The sequence below is a fragment of the Gracilinanus agilis genome, chromosome 5 (assembly GCF_016433145.1).
Source record: "Gracilinanus agilis isolate LMUSP501 chromosome 5, AgileGrace, whole genome shotgun sequence".
Lineage (NCBI taxonomy): Eukaryota > Metazoa > Chordata > Mammalia > Didelphimorphia > Didelphidae > Gracilinanus > Gracilinanus agilis.
In genome coordinates this window covers 39,151,799-39,168,089 of record NC_058134.1, presented here as the reverse complement: position 1 = coordinate 39,168,089, position 16,291 = coordinate 39,151,799, and the positions used below count along the sequence as shown (strand labels likewise).

General features: G+C 43.4%; 2 protein-coding genes across 2 annotated transcripts in view; one reads left to right on the top strand and one right to left on the bottom strand.

Moving 5' to 3' along the window:
* Positions 1 to 3,409: 3,409 nt before the first annotated feature.
* Positions 3,410 to 14,241, bottom strand: METTL6 (methyltransferase 6, methylcytidine). The gene is made up of 5 exons (XM_044677290.1): positions 13,951 to 14,241; positions 12,433 to 12,567; positions 10,134 to 10,304; positions 8,711 to 8,852; positions 3,410 to 4,938 (listed from the first exon to the last, which is right to left on the bottom strand). The coding sequence occupies exons 1-5, from the start codon at positions 14,239 to 14,241 to the stop codon at positions 4,790 to 4,792; spliced, it is 888 nt and encodes a 295-aa protein (XP_044533225.1). The 3' UTR covers positions 3,410 to 4,789.
* Positions 14,242 to 15,636: 1,395 nt separating this feature from the next.
* Positions 15,637 to 16,291, top strand: part of EAF1 (ELL associated factor 1) — a 15,277-nt gene continuing 14,622 nt past the window's right edge. The window contains exon 1 of the mRNA XM_044677325.1: positions 15,637 to 16,147. Within this exon, the coding sequence (XP_044533260.1) occupies positions 15,737 to 16,147 (411 nt within the window). The 5' untranslated portion in view covers positions 15,637 to 15,736. The remainder of the gene's footprint in view (positions 16,148 to 16,291) is intronic.

Genomic DNA, 16,291 nt, shown 5'->3' with positions numbered 1-16,291 from the left:
TATGAAGGTAACAAGTATCAATGGAATTCAATGGAAAACAAATCCCATAAGCCTTTGGGTCGGGAAGCCTTGGTTTTATGAGAGTCCTTTCCTTTTTGGTGGTACCTAGACGATGGTCAGCTGCAGGGTCAAAAAGCATAATTAGTACTTCTCAGTTATAGGAAAGAGTGGCTATAGCCAAGGGCTTTGCCAGCACATTTTCTGTATAGTTACTATAAAAATGGATGAGAGTGAGAATGGTAGGAGACAAATGAGAATGATAGACTCTACTGCCATCTTGTGAACGTAGTTTCAATACTACCCATTTCTTTGATTTCAGTGCTTTTCAAGTCCTTACCTGGGGCCCTACAAACTGTAATCTTGGAATGAGTCTTGGGACAGTTAACCTGACTAAGGAGGAGTCAAGTCAAACTTGCCTTACCCTTCCCTAATTAGCCTGCCTCAGGACTCCCCAGTCCCAAAGGATTAGGGACTAGACCCCTGCCTTATGTGTCTTCACTACCTGTCCCTCCTTCCCATCTTTTTCTCAGGGGGTTCTTAGTCCAGTTGGCAGTGAAAATCTGCCTTATGGTTCTACTCAGAATCTGGGTCTGAGTCATAAGCTCGTTAGCCAGAGCTTCTATTTGTGGTGACCATAGTCTGCTTCTTTGCACCCATCTAGGCCAACGTCAAGCCCCCTTGTCTTCCTGTCCCCTTCTTGCCTATCTTATTGTGCCTTCTGAAACACCTATTCTACTGACCTTCCCCAGGAAATCATTCTGTGGGTATTTTGTTATTTACTTATATGTATAGGTGTTTTCTTCTCAAGTAGAATGGGAACTCCTTGAAGCCAGGAATTCTTTTATCAGGTCTTTGTTTTCCCAATACTTAGCAGAGGGTCTGACACACAGTGGGTACCGAAATGGGCGGCTAGTCTATGTGGTTGTTTGGTAGAGATGAGATATCAAGATTTAGGGTATCCCACAGCTGAGGCCCACCAACACCTCACCAGGCCAGTGTGCTCAGACTCACAGACAGATGTACAAAACAGATCAAGGATTTATTTTAAACCAAGGTAAAATGGGAGGATTAGGGAATAGGATACCCCGATCTAAGGGTTTCTAGCTAAACCACCCCCCTTTCTAAGAACCCTGCAAAGGGTTGTCTTCTGGTCTTCCGGCTGCCTCCTTCTAAGCTGTCTGTCTAGAAAATCCCGGCTAACTACCTACCTGAGCTAATAATCCTCCCAGATAACATTTGGTTAGATTTTATAGTCTTTCAGAGCAGTTAGGCTGATCCCTTTATTTCAGGGATCAACCCTCTTCAGATTAGGCCCAAGATGGCTTTCAAGCCTGCTCACACAGTTTACTGGCTGACCGGCAGAGATCTTCACAGCAGTTGGGAACACTCTCTCAGGACACTGGAACACGAGTGGATCACAGCTATGCAGGACGTATCCAAAACAGGACAGCAAGATCTGAAGCTTTGGCTTCCAGGGGATAAGAATCAAACCCCTTCTTAAGCTTGTAGAAATCCCAAGCCAGAGGAAGTTGTCAGCTTCAGGCTATTTCTCCAACAGGAAGTCCAAAAACCCCTTGGCAGCTCTCTGTTTCCTTTTTTTATAAGGTCCCCTCATTCTTAGAACAGTCTATGGTTCCAGGGCATGCAGCAATGTCTTTGCACACTGCTCTCGGTGCAAAATCTCTCTTAGCTGTTTACACCCATTCTCTCCTTTCCTCATAACAGTACTAACATGCTTACTGAAATGACTTTTAAAAGTCTAATATAATGAACAGTAACAGAAGTTCTGGATCATATAGCACCTCACAGTTTACCTTTTTCTCACAATAATCCTGTAAGGCAGGTACTATCACTAGACAGAAATAGTATCTAGCAACATTCTCTAAAGGTAAGGGGCAAGTTAGGTAGATAAGACAGCCAGGCCCGGAGTCAAGAGGACATGCTTCAAATCTGGCCTCAGACTTCTCCGCTGTGTGACTCAGGGCAAGTCATTTAACCTCAAATTCCTAGCCTTTGTCACTCTTCTTTCTTAGAATAAATATTAAGACAAAGGGGAAGGGTTTAAAAAAAAAAACTACTCAAGGTAGTCACCCAGGATCATTGATCATACTTCACACCTTCCTCTCAATTCTGTTTTCTTCATGTAGGTCTATGTGTGGTCTAGTTGATAGACTTGGAATTAGATCTGGGTTCAGATCTACTTTTGACACTTCCTAGCCTTTTGACCCTCCATAAGCAAGTCACTGTTTTTCTCCAGACCTTAGTTAACACATTTATCAGTTGTGGGGGAGGGAGTTGTTTTAGGGGACCTCTACCTAGGACCCAGGAGAGAAATTTTCCTGTGAACTATTTCCAGGATCTGGATTCAATGACAGACAGTTGTTTCCTCTGGGTAGAACTGGGGCTCGAATTATGCCAGATAGGTAGAGAGAAAGGATGGAGCTAGCATCAAATAAAAAATGAATTAATTTGGTGTCAGGCCCTGTACTAAGTACTGGGGATACAAATACAAAAAGCGAAAGACTCCATCCTCAAGAAGCCATAAACCTTCATCAGGGGGAACAACACACATATGAGAGGGATGCTTTAGGGTCTGAGAAGTATGTTTGGAGAAGGGAAGAGCAGATTTAAATATTTAAACACGTATTTTATGCCAAAAAAACCTCTCTCTGACACGGATTCATCTTATGGTAAGTCAAGTCCCTTGTGGAAAAGTGAAGGCTCAAAGAGTTTGGAATGCACAGGAGCAGAATTTTCCAATGCAGGTTTTCAAACTTGTCCAGGGTGGACAAATATCTGTCCTAGTTCTAACCAGGAAACATTCCAGTTTCATTTTTAACCAGAGCTTTATTTCTCTATCAGTTTTGTCTATATTTGTCTGCCTCTCCATGAAGATGAGTCAAGGCTATTCAATCCATTCTGATCGTTTTTCCTCACCTGTGACCAGATCTTAGTCACCGATTATCAAGGAGTGTCCTTGGACTTCCACTGTCCATCTGCCGTCTTTCCTCAGGACTAGGCCTTATTGAAGTTACCAAATTAAGCACTGGTCCAAGTAGGCCCTAAAACGATGATAACTGACATAACAAAAATCAGGCAGTGGAGTGAAAGTACAGTTAATGCAATCTGCCTTTTTTCTTTTCCCTTTTAGATATTTCTAGAGGCATCTGTGTTTGTGGCGAAACACTATATTTGCTGGAGGCAGATACATCTGTTCTTAGCCCAAAGATGTGGAGAGAAATAAAGAGAATACTTCCGTACTAACCAGCAAAAGAACAAATGACAATGACAGGATTTAGGAAATAGAAACAATTCCACAAAGTGAAACATGCACTTTGTTTTTTCCCCTAAATGTGTTCCATCACCTTCCTCCCTTTCCCATAACAATTCCAAGAAAAAGATTCTTAAATATATTTATTAAAAATCTCCCTTTATTTTCAAAAAAGATGTAAACATCCCCACCTTTCTCTTGGCTGGTTGTTTTAAAATAATCCCCAGAAACAAGCATTTCCAGGATACCCCAGGTGCAGTGACACAGGATTTGGGTGCCTGAAGTTGGCTGTGAAGAACAGAACACTTGCTACTCATACTGAGATGCTGATGCCATGCTCACTCTTTGTAGATATCCTTCCTTGGAGGTCCTGTTGAGCTCTAGAGCTAGATGATGTCTTCGTCTGTTGGGGAGGTCCACATTTGGGGTATAATTAAGACGGAATGGGATCCCCCCACCTTCCATTTGTCTCTTATAATGGTCCACCTTGAGAATAAAGTTCTAGGATGAGTAGAAACTGCTCGGCAACTAAGGCCTGCATCACCTGACAAGGATCCCCAAATCCTGTCTGTGTGAGAGTTCTTGGAGGTTGGGCACCAAGTCTTACTTCATTCCCACACTACATGTAGTCTTCTGACCATATTTTCTGAAACAAAATTGGGGCATGTGGCCTAAACCCTCTTTGGACTTGGGAAGTGGGACAAAGTCCCATTTCTTCTGTACTCCATGACTCTCAGGCCAGCCCTGGCTATCTCTTGTTGGCACACATCCTTTGTGGTACTGTATCTCCAGAGGTTCAAGACCCAACATGCCAGTGGACTGGCATCGCATGGCTTCTTCCATGATGGCTTCCACATGCCCCCTCCTTGAGTGGGGTTCATTTCTGAGAGAAGATGGAGGGTTGATACAAAGTCTCTTATGTTTGACTTCACCTTCCAAAGTCTCAGGCTACCATGTATTAGGCACAGAGGTATCCTCTAGAATGACTGAAAAAGGAAGTGGGCTGGCTGCAGAACAGATTGGGAGGGCTGAGGAGCCCTTGCCGGGCAGCAATGGCACGCCCAAACACCTCAAGTCTCTGTCTGTGTCTCAGGCCCCTTTGGGAGTCTGACAAAATCTAGATGCCTATTCTCAGAATCATGATTTTAAATACATAAAGGAAGATGCATAAGGTTATGAAGGAGACCAGTTGTGCTGAGACACTTACTGAACTATTACTGAGAAAAAGTCACAGATGCAGGGTAAGAACTGCTGACCAGAAGGCGGCCTCTACTATGGGGCAGGGACCACCCATGAAGGATGTAGGGAGGACATGACAAGAAGGTGAGGATGGTCTGTGCTCCGAACCATTAGAGGAAAGATCCTCATTTGTAAGATAGTGGATCCCCTGAAGAATTAAATTCCTAAATTGTGACAAAATGCATGTATATCAGAGCGAAGATGGAGCCTAAAAGTGCCCCTTTGTGCCATATGGCATTATTCTGTGAAGGTTAAGGCATGTGATCACAGTGGTGAGACTCAAGGTGTCCTTGGAGGCTTCCGAAATTTGCTCTGAAGAAAAACTCTTGGTACACACAGACCCTCCTTCTTATTCACAGTTTCTCGAAGCACATATTCATTGACCACTTCTTCAAAACCTGCTGCCTGGAAGAGCTGAGCCAGGAACACTAGAAGAGAAAAAGGTACACAGTATTAATCCTCACTGCCTAGATAGCTTTTCCTCCATCTTATCAGGCCAAGGCAGAGTGGAAAGCTAAGATGTGTTTCTGTTTTTTTTTTTTTTTTTTAAATTTACCTATTTTGATTTATTAGATAGTTATATATTACAATTATACATTTTTGTTATTTAAACTATAATATCAACAAAATTATGGTTTTTTTCTCAAAGTGACACACCACCCAAGTTATGCTCGGTTTTTTGGGCAAATTTTGACACACCAAACTCAAAAGGTTGCCCCTCACTTGTCTAGTAAGAAGATGGCCCTAATACAGACACCTTCTTACACCTCCCTTTAGATGGGCTTCTCAATAGGAGTCAGTTATTCTTTTTTGTGTGTGTGTGTGTGTATGTTTCTGTTTTAAACAAGGGAATATTATAAATATTTTAGATACTTTATGGTAGTGTTTACTTTACTGGAAAAGGGAAATAACACAATTCCCTTTCCTATAAGTTTGTTGTTTTTATGCCAACAAATGGGAAACTTTAATTCACAGGAAATAGCTTTCAGAGGCTCATAAGCTGAAAAGGACCATAGAGAGTCCACAGCTCAACTTCATTTGAGGGATAATTAACTGACTTTTCCAAGGCCACACAGGTTATAGGTAGCAGAGTCAGAAATTAGATAAAAGTTTCCTGACTCTGAAGGATTTCAATGACCTCATATGCTCATTCCTGCCTCCCAGACCACACATTTCTAGTCTACAGTGGGATGGCTCCAACTTGAAGCCACCTTCCATGTGTCCAAGGTAGGCAGCCAGTTTAATTCAATTCAACAAATATCTAAGGAATCTCTACTCTGTGCCCAGCACAGTCCACTCAAGATTCCTAAAGAATGATCGAAAAAGGAAGTGGGCTGGCTGCAGAACGGATTCCTAAAGAATCAATGGGCAAGTGCTTATTAAGCCCCTGCTACATACCAAGCTGAACAATATATACTGTCCTTAGGTTGAATGAAAAGAAAAGATATGAATTTCCAAAAGTACATTTGTGCTCATGAAAGGGCTACATACCATTGACTACTCTACTCTGAGCATCTTGTTTATTCTACTACTCAGGGAGGGGAAGGGGGGAACCCAAGTCAAAATCCTAATGGCTGTGTGCATCATAATAACCTCATGCCCCATGAAGATGGAGACCAAGTCCAAAGTACAGTCTGCCACCAGACCGAATCCAGTGGCCTGAGGAAAAAGGCCCCTTGGAGTGTCCTGGCACTTAAAAGTTGATTAACTGGGCTCCTTCCTTTAGGGAAAAAAAAAAAAAGCAATAAAGTGGAAGCCAGTACACACTTTCCTACTTATTTCAATTTCAGATCTGAGTTTTCATGGCATCTTTTCCTATCCCTACAAGGGCAGGCAGACTTCCTTCATCATCAAAAAATCCTTCCTGAGCCTATTGCCCCTCCAGCTCCTACTAATTAAATGTCACAAACCTGATTATTACTGCCCCATCTCCTTCCTTTTTTAACTGCCAAGCTTTTTAAGAAGTCACCTCTGTTTGTATTTCTTCTTGACAACTTCCTCCTTAACTCCTTTAAATCTCGCTTGGGTCCCCCAACCATTCGGCAGAAACTGTTCTTTTAAAGTTCACCACTAACCTGCTTACCACTAAACCCTGAGCCCTTTTCTTCATTCTTACTCTTCCTGACATTGGTTGCATTTGTACTGCTATTCCCTCCCTGATACCTTCTGAGGCTATCCTGATTCTCTTTCACCTTCCTTTATTTTCTTAAAAAATTTAAACCCTTACCTTCTATCTTAGAATCAATACTGTGTATTGGTTCCAAGGCAGCAGATGGGCAAGGGTGAGACAATGGAGATTAAGTAATTTACCCAGGTTCATACAGCTGGAAAGTGTCTGAGGCCACATGTGAACTCAGGACGACCCCGTATCTAGGCCTGGCTCTTCATCCACTGAGCCACCTAGCTTGTCCCCCAACTTCCTTTATTAATGGACCTCTCACCATTCCTTAGCTCAATATTTAGTCCTCAGCCCCTCCACTCTTCTTTTTTCTCCATTATCTTATTCAGAAAGGACATTCATTTTCATGGCATCTACAGAAACTTCTTCCAAATCCAATCTTGCCCTCTTTCTAGACCTTTATCTCAAAGGTCTCTTCTAGACATTTCCATCAGATGTCTTAGTTTCACCTCCAAAAATCAAGCTCACTCTCTTCCCTGAAGGTAGCTGCCCTTGTTATATAAACGGCGCCACCATTTCTCCAGTCTCTAATGCTTGAAATTTGGGATTCTCTTTTATCCCCTAAATATTAATTACCACCTTCCTATACAAAGACATGTATGGAGCAGAGTTAAATGCAGTTTAGAAAGGAGTCTGCTAATTCAAGTCCTTTCTTAGGTGAATCTCGAAGTTTTCAGACTCCTGTTGGTTGTCAGAAGTGAGGTGTTAGAAGCTGGGTGCCCCTCACCTGGGCTCTAAGTACTCACCTAATCACTCATTGTCTTCCATATAGCTCCCAGCTCCCTGAAGGCCAGGATTCTCTCATGCCTTTGGTGCCTTTATGTTCTTAGTGTCTGATGCAGAAAAACTGCTTGATAATGCTTTGCTGATCTTGACACCTCCCTTCCGCCCTAGTGAACTAGTTCAACTCTGCATTGTTCTCTTCTCTCCAGACCCCCACTCTTCTCTGCTGCTGCCAATCTTGCCCTGACAAGCCTTGGCCTCAGCTCATGGCCACCATCTGCCACCCTCACTCCTTGTATGCTACTGAAAATCACACAATCACACCTGGGTCCATACAAGTGTCTGTGGCATCACCTGGGCTCTCACTGCCTCAAGGTAATCCTTTTATACCTCCCTAACTGACTTGGTCTCCCACTCTCCACAGTAGCCCCTCTAAGCCTTCTCACACTTCTTCAAAATTCCCATGGCTCCCCGTTCACCCCAACCCTCTCAGCCAAGACCTTCACTAAAACAGTAGGGGAGCCATTTGCTTTCCCTCTCTCCTCCTCCTGACACCACTAAAATGCCTCCCATGACTTCTTCCTCTTCCACTCCATCTCACATGAGGGTGACTCTCCTTTTTGACCAGGCAAACCCCTCTACATGTATGAGTGATCCCCAAAACCCTATCTTCTCCAGTAGATTTTAGACACACACACATAAGACATGCACATGTGTGCACATGACATATAGCTATCTATGTATGGAACAGATATTGATACAGGTCTTTACATCTCTATATCTTGGTTTTGCCTCCACTAATACCATCAAGTCTTTGAGGGAAGGGACCTAATCATAAGTTTCCACATTTCCTCATATAACTAGAATAGTGCTGTACACAACAAAGGGGGTAAGGAAATATGTCCTGTTATTTCTTGCATTGTGCCTGGCTTCTGTTCCTACAACCAGGCAAAGCGGTAATGTGCTGAAGGGTGCCCTTGTGAGGGGTTGGGCTACATTTTGGGCTCTCAACCAATGAGCCATAAGATCTGTGGAGTTTCATTCCAAAGTTATTTCTTATAGCTTTCTCTTGCCTCCAGAGCTCAGAGCTCAGTTAGGCATGTAGACATTCTGCCTCACATTTTGTTTTGAAACACAAACATTTCACTGGTTAACCAGTGGTCTATACTGACAAGTTAATGTTCTATTTGAATGCCATTATTTAAAACCACTTACCCATAAACTCCAACAATAACATCAGAATGTTATAATTCATTGAATGACTTAACATTGACCCAAAGCCCTTTCATTCCTCTCACCATCAGTAAAGAAATAGGCCCTGGTTCCATCTTGCCGGACATAAAAGTTTTCTCCCAATCTGTTGCCAGCTTTAAACCGAAGCATTGCGTGATCATTCAGCCCATAGTCGCGAAACAAGACACATTTCCCTGGTTTTAATACCTAGAGAACACAAACATATGTTGCAGATTATTCCCACATAGGAAGTAAAAGCTCAGTAAAAACTGAATGTCCACTGAATGCTCCCTAGCTCAGATACCACCAAGTCAAGCTTGTGAAAGTTCTAGGCTGAGCTCAGCTGAAGTATGTGTGGCACAGTAATCGAACAAAGGAAAAAAAGATTGCTGTCTAAGCCTTTTAGTTAGTGGTCATTTCCTTACCTGTGGACATCTAAAAGAAATGATAAATCACAATGCTGAAAAAAATCTAATTTCAAGGCTTGGCCTGTAACATAGTTTCCTTTTTACAGCTATTTCTCCCCACCTCCACCCCCCTTTTTTAAACCCTTATCTTTAAGCTCAGGCCTGCCTTTATATTCCAGCAACTAAACAGCAACCACCAACCCAACTCACCACCAGCAAACAATTCATGCCCAGCAGCTAAGTTCTCCCGCAACTGCCAGCCCTAACTGTCAGCAACTGACCCTTCAACCAGCTCTTGATGATCCCCCTTTTATCCCCTTCTCCTGTCTCTATGGTTTCTCCTTCCTGTCACTGTGGGCTGGTTAATCCCTACACATCTCTATGGTAAGAGGACCTCCAGGACCCCTGTTAAATTAAAAAAGGAATAAAGAATTCTTTTTTTTTACAGTTTCCTTTTTAGAGCTATTTCTCTCCCCACTCCTCCCTTTTTTAAACCCTTATCTTTTGTTTCAGAACCAATACTAAGTATCAATTCCAAGGTAGAAGAGAGGTAAATGCTAGGTAGTTATGGGTTAAATAACTTGGCCAGGGTCACACAGCTAGAAAGTGTCCAGGGCCAAATTTGAACTCAGAACCCCCCATATCTCCAGACCTTTAGAGCTATTTCTGAAAAGAAAGATTTCTTCTCTCTTTCAAAAGCTGGGTTCTCCCAAATGTCAACAGAGAATCTAATTCATCTGTGGTTGGCCTGAAGCTGACCAGCTTCATCCTCTATGGACCAAAAGGCATGCAACTTTCCTTTTAAGATCTGAAATCCATTACCCTATGTCCATTTGGGGAATATTTGCACTCTTCTTCAAAGTTTATCTTTTAGCACCATGAAGTATATCACATCTGGATCAATTTACAACAATTATTCTATTTACAAAAATTGATTTGATCCACATCATCTCCTAAGCAAAGTCAAAGACAGTTCCTGTCTTTTAGCACACACCTTACAGAGGACCAGAGGAAAACACAGTCTCTGAGGGCTCTCCAGGGAGTGATTTCAAAGGCACCCCCAATTCAGGCTCTCATCTACCTTGTAAACATTTTGCAAGACCAGGTGCATCTTGTCAGGGTGAACAGCGGAAAGCACAAATATCAAGGTGACAACATCAATGGAGGCTGCTGGGACGTGTTCCAGGAGATCATCTTGGGTCAGATCGCAACAGAATGCCTTACACTTTGATGTATCATACAGAGAGTTTTGCTATTCAGCAGAGAAAGGAGGTAAACACAACAAACTGTTTTATGATTAAGTCATGCCGGCATACAAATAAATCAAACTCAACAAATATGTGTTGTGTCACTAGATGGGAGGCATTGTGCTAGCCACTGAGGGAACCAAGTCAGAAATGAGACTGTCCTTGTTTCCCAGGCTGAAAAGGGAGGCCTTTGCCAACCATGGGTGCACCTCACCAAAGAGCATTCCTTAATTTCATGAAAACATGGCAGCAAGTGAAACTCTTCCAGGGGAAATAGTGACTTTGGTAATAACTCGGGTATAAATCAGGTGACTGGACAGATGGCATGAGCCATTTCATTATCTTATAGATGATGCCAATCATTTCATAATGCTACAGCACCATTTTGTGATGTCATAATGGTTTGGTTAAAACACAGATAACTAATATTATTGGGAAATAAATGTCAGGGCAAAGTTATTCAGGACAGTCCATGCTGCAGAGCATAGAGAAAAGATTAGTAGCTGATTAAACAGATAAGGTGCCAATCTCTCACAAAGTGGTAGCTTTCAAATACTGCTAGAAATCACAGGTTCTCATTCCTGCCCTAAGCATTTTATTTATAATAGAAGTCACTACCCTCAAGCACTGCTATAAATAACAGGATTTAATTGCTCTATGTTGCATTTTACTTTGAGGCCAATAGATCTTCAAAAAGATGTATCTCATAAGGCTATAGAAGAAGGTAAGCTTTTTAGGGGCAGGAAATGTGGACTTTTTCTCTGTAATCTTAGCATTTGGCAGAGAACTTGGCACAAAGTAAGTACTTAGTAAATGCCTGGTAATTGACTGATACAGCACCAAAGAGATAGTAAAAAATGATTCCCTATTGTCAGGGCTTGGCTACGTAAGGGCAGACTATCCCCTGGAAAACTGTCCAGGATTCTCTAATTCTTCTATCTTTCAAGTCATTTTACTGTTTATTAAAACCTCCACTAGAGGGTGGACAGAGGAGGAAAGAAAGGGGCTTCCACTAATCTTAACCAGTTTTACAATTTGGTAGACGTCCTGGTAAAAGATTTAAAACTGCCATGAAGTTTTAGAATCAGTTACTGAATTCTAGAGCTAGGGGGGACCCAGCTCATTCTCAGATAAATACTGCAGGTGTGAGTGGGTGATCAAACAAATAAGAAGGGTGGGGCTTCACCTGCAATCCTACTGATATGGGGGGGAGGGAAGAGACAGAGAGAAAGAAGGGGGGAGAGAGAGAAAGTTTCTAAGCCATTAGAGCTCTCAAGGGGCAGTAATCAGTCTGAAAGTAAAAGGAACCTGGAAAAAAAAATCTTTCAAGGAGCTTCCTCTCTCTAGCTCCCTAGGAGTTAGTATAGAGCTGGTATTAGGGCTTCAGATGAAAGAGGAAGATGAGAGAAGATGGATAGCCCTGCTACTTCTTCTGCTGGGGCCAATGGGACAAAGGGGAGGAGAAGGAAGAGATGAATTTGGGGCCTCAAAGTCAGGGAAAATCAAAAGTATATCTTTACAATGTCCTGACAAAAAATGTGGCTTTTATGGTGGTTTCCTGTCCCTGTCCCTTTTCACAGGGGCTAATCAGTTTCCAAATTGTCCAGCACTGCCCAGAGGCAGTGTCTGTGGGATTGACTTCTCACCTCTAAAAGTGTTAACTCTCCTCCTAGTATTCACACATTTCTGAGTGTGAACTCTTAAAAGAATTCGAAAGTTTCTGGCTTTTTGAATTAGAAAGAGTAGAACTACTGGCTTCTTACCTTGCACTAAGTAGGGTGCGAATTCACTAAGTGTTTTTGTAGATCCTCCACCTAATTCAAGCTTGTGTTGATTCAATCAAAAGGTAGACAAAGGAAAGTTAATCAGGTCTTCCCAATCTAGTGAGGTACTTAAGTTATTGTTAACCAAAGTTTTAACTCCAACTAGGCAAAGAGAATAAAGGATTCTCTTTAAACTCAGAATAGACAAAGAGAACCAAGAATTTCCTTTCATATTAACTTAACATAATTAGTACTAATTGGTAATATAAATTAAAAGAGCAGAGGATTAATTTAGCATGAACTGCCAAATCAAACTTGCTTGTAAATGGGCATTTTTCACCAATGTAAAAAAATCACATATCATACCAACCTTAACATAGTCAATGGCTCGGGGTGAGAAATCACAGGCATAAGCAAAGATATTGAGATCTTCTTCTAGAAGGGGAAATAAGCAGTTTCCAACCCCACAGCCAGCTTCAAGGATAGTTAACTTCTGATCATCAAACTGGGGAGGAAAAGAGAGTGTGCATTGTATCTGAAATATCAACAAGTTAAATGGATAATTCTCACTTGTAAAAAATCAAGGTCTTGAGTCAGGTAGGTGGCTTAGTGGATGGAAAGCCAACCCTAGAGACCAGAAGGTCTTGAGTTCAAATCTGAACTCCAACACTTCCTAGCTATGTGACCCTGGGCAAGTTACTTAACCTTGATTGCCTAGCTCTTACCATTCTTCTATCATAGAATTGATACTAAAAAAGTAAAGGTTATCCAAAAAACAAAATAAAATAAAGTTTTATTGCTGAATTGCATGTGATAATTTTATATTCTTTTCCATTGTCTTAATTTATGTTAGATTTAGTTTTCTCAGACACTACAAGTAACTTGTTTGTCATCTAGCTGTAGTTTTACAGGTCACAAGCACAAAATAAACTTAATAAGATGCCAGAAGCTTATAACAGCACTGAAACTACACTCAGGAGAACAGAAGAGATGCCCTCAAATAGACGGGTAAGCATTTTGGTGGTGTTGCTGCTCAGTCTTTCCAATCCCGCCTGACTCTTCGTAATCCTGTAAGCCTCTGTCCATGGGGTTTTCTTGGCAAAGATACTGGTGTAGTTTACAATTTCCTTTTCCAGTCGCAAATATCAAGGTGAAGTGGCTTGCCCAAGGTCAAACAGCTAGGAAGTTTCTAAGGTTGGATTTGAATTCAGGTCTTCCTGATTCCAAGCCCAGAATGCATCCCTTGTGTCACCTACCTTCCCTGTTAAGCATTTTAAGAATCTCAAAAGCCTGAGGGCCACTGGTATTTATTCAGTACCTACAAGAACATAGTCAGCTAGCTTTCAATAAGTACCTACTATGTGCTAAGTGCTGGCACTTTTAGGTACTCCAAGTAGGTACTCTACTTTAGAATCTTTGTAGGAAAGGACAGACAGACACACTCACACACATTCTCTCTCCCTTTAAAGAGAACACAGAGCTAGAAAGCCAGCCTCAGAAGGCAACACTTGGGTAGGGTATCTAAGTCCCATTTCTGATACATGGGTCCTATGACCTGGATGAATAACTTAATCTCTCAATTGTTTAATACCATAAGCTATAGAGAAGGTGTCGGTCAGCATTGGTTTTCTCACCTAGGAGTCCTGTCTACCCATTTAGGCCTTAATTCTTCTTACAAGAGGCAACACTAAGGGGCAGCTAAGCAGCTCAGTAAGCCAAGCCAAGAGACAGGGGGTGCTGGGTTCAAATTTACTCTCAGACATGAGCTAGCTGTGTGACCCTGGCCAAGTCACTTAATTCCTACTGCTTAGTTCCTACCCTTCTGTCCTGGAGTTGTTACTAGGACATAAGGTAAAAGAAAAAAAAAATGCAACACTAGTTGGTTTACCTCTCGACAAGCCCTCAGTTCCTCAAACTCTCTGGTGGTCCAGTGTCTGTCTTTGAAGAAATTGGTACTATTTCTTTTATAAAACAGGTCCCAGTTCTTCTGGGCTTCCTTTTCCAATTTTGCTTGTTTAAAGGCAGACACAATGGGCCCATCGATGCTTTGCTTTGCCTGTTCTTTAGAGCAAAAAGGACTGGTCTCTCCCTCTTTGGATGAATCCACCCCATTGGTGAGTGTTACTGTGTGTAACCTTGTTAGAGAGTCCTTGCCCTTGTCATTTCCAGGTGAATCCATCTTCCTGAAGACCTTTATAGGATAGTATTTTTAGCTGTATTTCCCTATATTCATTTTCAGGCAGTCTATTCTCATAAGCTCAAGCAGCATCAGTTGCTAAAAAAAGAATGAAAATGAGAGTACAGTGACAAGTCCAACATTTTATGGTAGAAAAGGTAAAAAACATTTTTTTTTGGTGCCTACTATGTGCCAGGAATTTGTTTATATAATTTTCTTTACATTCACCCAGTGGGAAAAAGGAAATAATCGCAAATGGGGGAGGGTGACTCCCCAAATTTCCCTCAGTACTCCATAACTCAGGCCCCCCCCAACTCCATCTTTCAAGATCAAGTACCAAGGGAAACATTGGGGTAGCTGAGTGGCTCGGTGGATAGAGCCAAGGTCTAGACACGGGAGTCCTGGGTTGAAACCTGAACTCAGACACTTCCCCAGCAGTGTGACCCTGGGCAAGTCACTTAACCCCCACTGCCTGGTCCTTATAACCAATACAGAATATTGATCTTAAGAGAGAAATCAAGGGTTTAAAACAAAACATGAGGCATTGGGGGTCCCTTGTCCACTGAAACCTCCGGCGTGAAAAGAGAGAAGAGATGATGGGGCCGGGGTCACATCAGGAGGCCCCAAGTCGGCTCCCCACCTCTTACTCCTCCCGAGGGCGGGGCAGCTCTGCCCTCTAGGGCAGAAGCTCCTCCCCGAGGGCGGGGTGGAGGACTTCCAATCAAGGGGTTTCTGCTCTTAAAGATGAGGAGGCAGAATTTCAATTCAGTTCTTCCTCTTTCCACCCCATCTCGGGACTCAATCTGTTTTTGCAAACGGGGAAACTGAGGCCTTGGGGAGAGATAGAGCACGTCACGGAGCCGTATGGGCTGGAGGGCGGCGGGTCCACTGTCTCTGGATGTCGCGGGCTTTCTCCTAATTTCCCCATCCGTAGAATGGGTATGACCTCCCAAACCCGCACTTCTTACCTCACTGGTTAGTGGCGAGGAAAGCGCTTCCAGGCCGGGGGCGATCGAGTTCCGTGTAGGTCGGGTGGGGCCAGGGGCGCAAGGACGAGACTTCGGACGGGCTGGGAAGGCGTCTTCCCATTTCCACCCTAGTCTGGCACGCTCTATTTCAAGCGAGGGCAGACCGGAAGTGAGCTCTATCGCGAGGCTCAATCGGAACGCTTTCGCAGTAGCACTCCTCCGTCCCCACTTCCTGTGGGACTGTAGAAAATCCCGCCCCCGACGCCGGAAGCTCACTGTCCAGCAGACCCTGCCCCCGGTGCGGCGGAAGAACAGGAGGCGATTCCGGCTTCTGTCGGAGGGTCGCATCCGCCTCCCTCAGCCTGCAGGGGAGCGGAGCGGAGCGGAGCGGTGTTCCCGTTGCACCGTTCCCCCCGGCCTTTGCCGGAAGTGCCGGCCGGCCTTCAGGGCGGGGGCGGCGCTGAGGAAGCCGGCGCAAGGGTAGGGCCGAGCGGCTACTGGAAGCCGCTTCCCCCGACGGGGAGAGGGCCATGAACGGCACCGCGAACCCGCTGCTGGACCGCGAAGAACACGGCCTGAAGCTCGGCGAAAGCTTCGAGAAGAGGCCCAAGTCCTCCTTCCACACCATCCGCTATGATTTTAAGCCAGCATCTATAGATACTTCGTGTGAAGGAGAACTCCAGGTTGGCAAAGGAGATGAAGTCACAATTACACTTCCACATATTCCTGGATCAACACCTCCAATGACTGTGTTCAAAGGAAACAAAAGACCCTATCAGAAAGACTGTGTTCTCATCATTAATCATGACACTGGGGAATATGTGTTGGAAAAGCTCAGTAGCAGCATTCAAGTCAAGAAAACAAGAGCTGAAGGAAGCAGCAAAATCCAGGCCCGAATGGAGCAGCCCCCTTCTCGAGCACCACCACCTATACCATTCAGAGCCCCAATGAAACCACCAATTGGACCAAAAACGTCCCCTGTGAAAGATAACCCTTCACCTGAACCTCAATTGGATGACATTAAGAGAGAGCTGAGAGCAGAGGTTGAAATCATTGAGCAGATGAGCAGCAGCAGCGGGAGCAGC

Excerpts from the sequence above, each read along its gene's own strand:
- METTL6 (XM_044677290.1), bottom strand. The coding sequence starts at position 14,241 with ATGGATTCACCTGGAAATGACAAGGGCAAGGACTCTCTAACAAGGTTA. Across the intron at positions 12,568-13,950 it reads AACTGAGGGCTTGTCGAGAG|TTTGATGATCAGAAGTTAAC; the intron begins GTAAACCAACTA and ends TTTCCTCCCCAG. Across the intron at positions 4,939-8,710 it reads GGCCTATTTCTTTACTGATG|TGTTCCTGGCTCAGCTCTTC; the intron begins GTGAGAGGAATG and ends TTTCTCTTCTAG.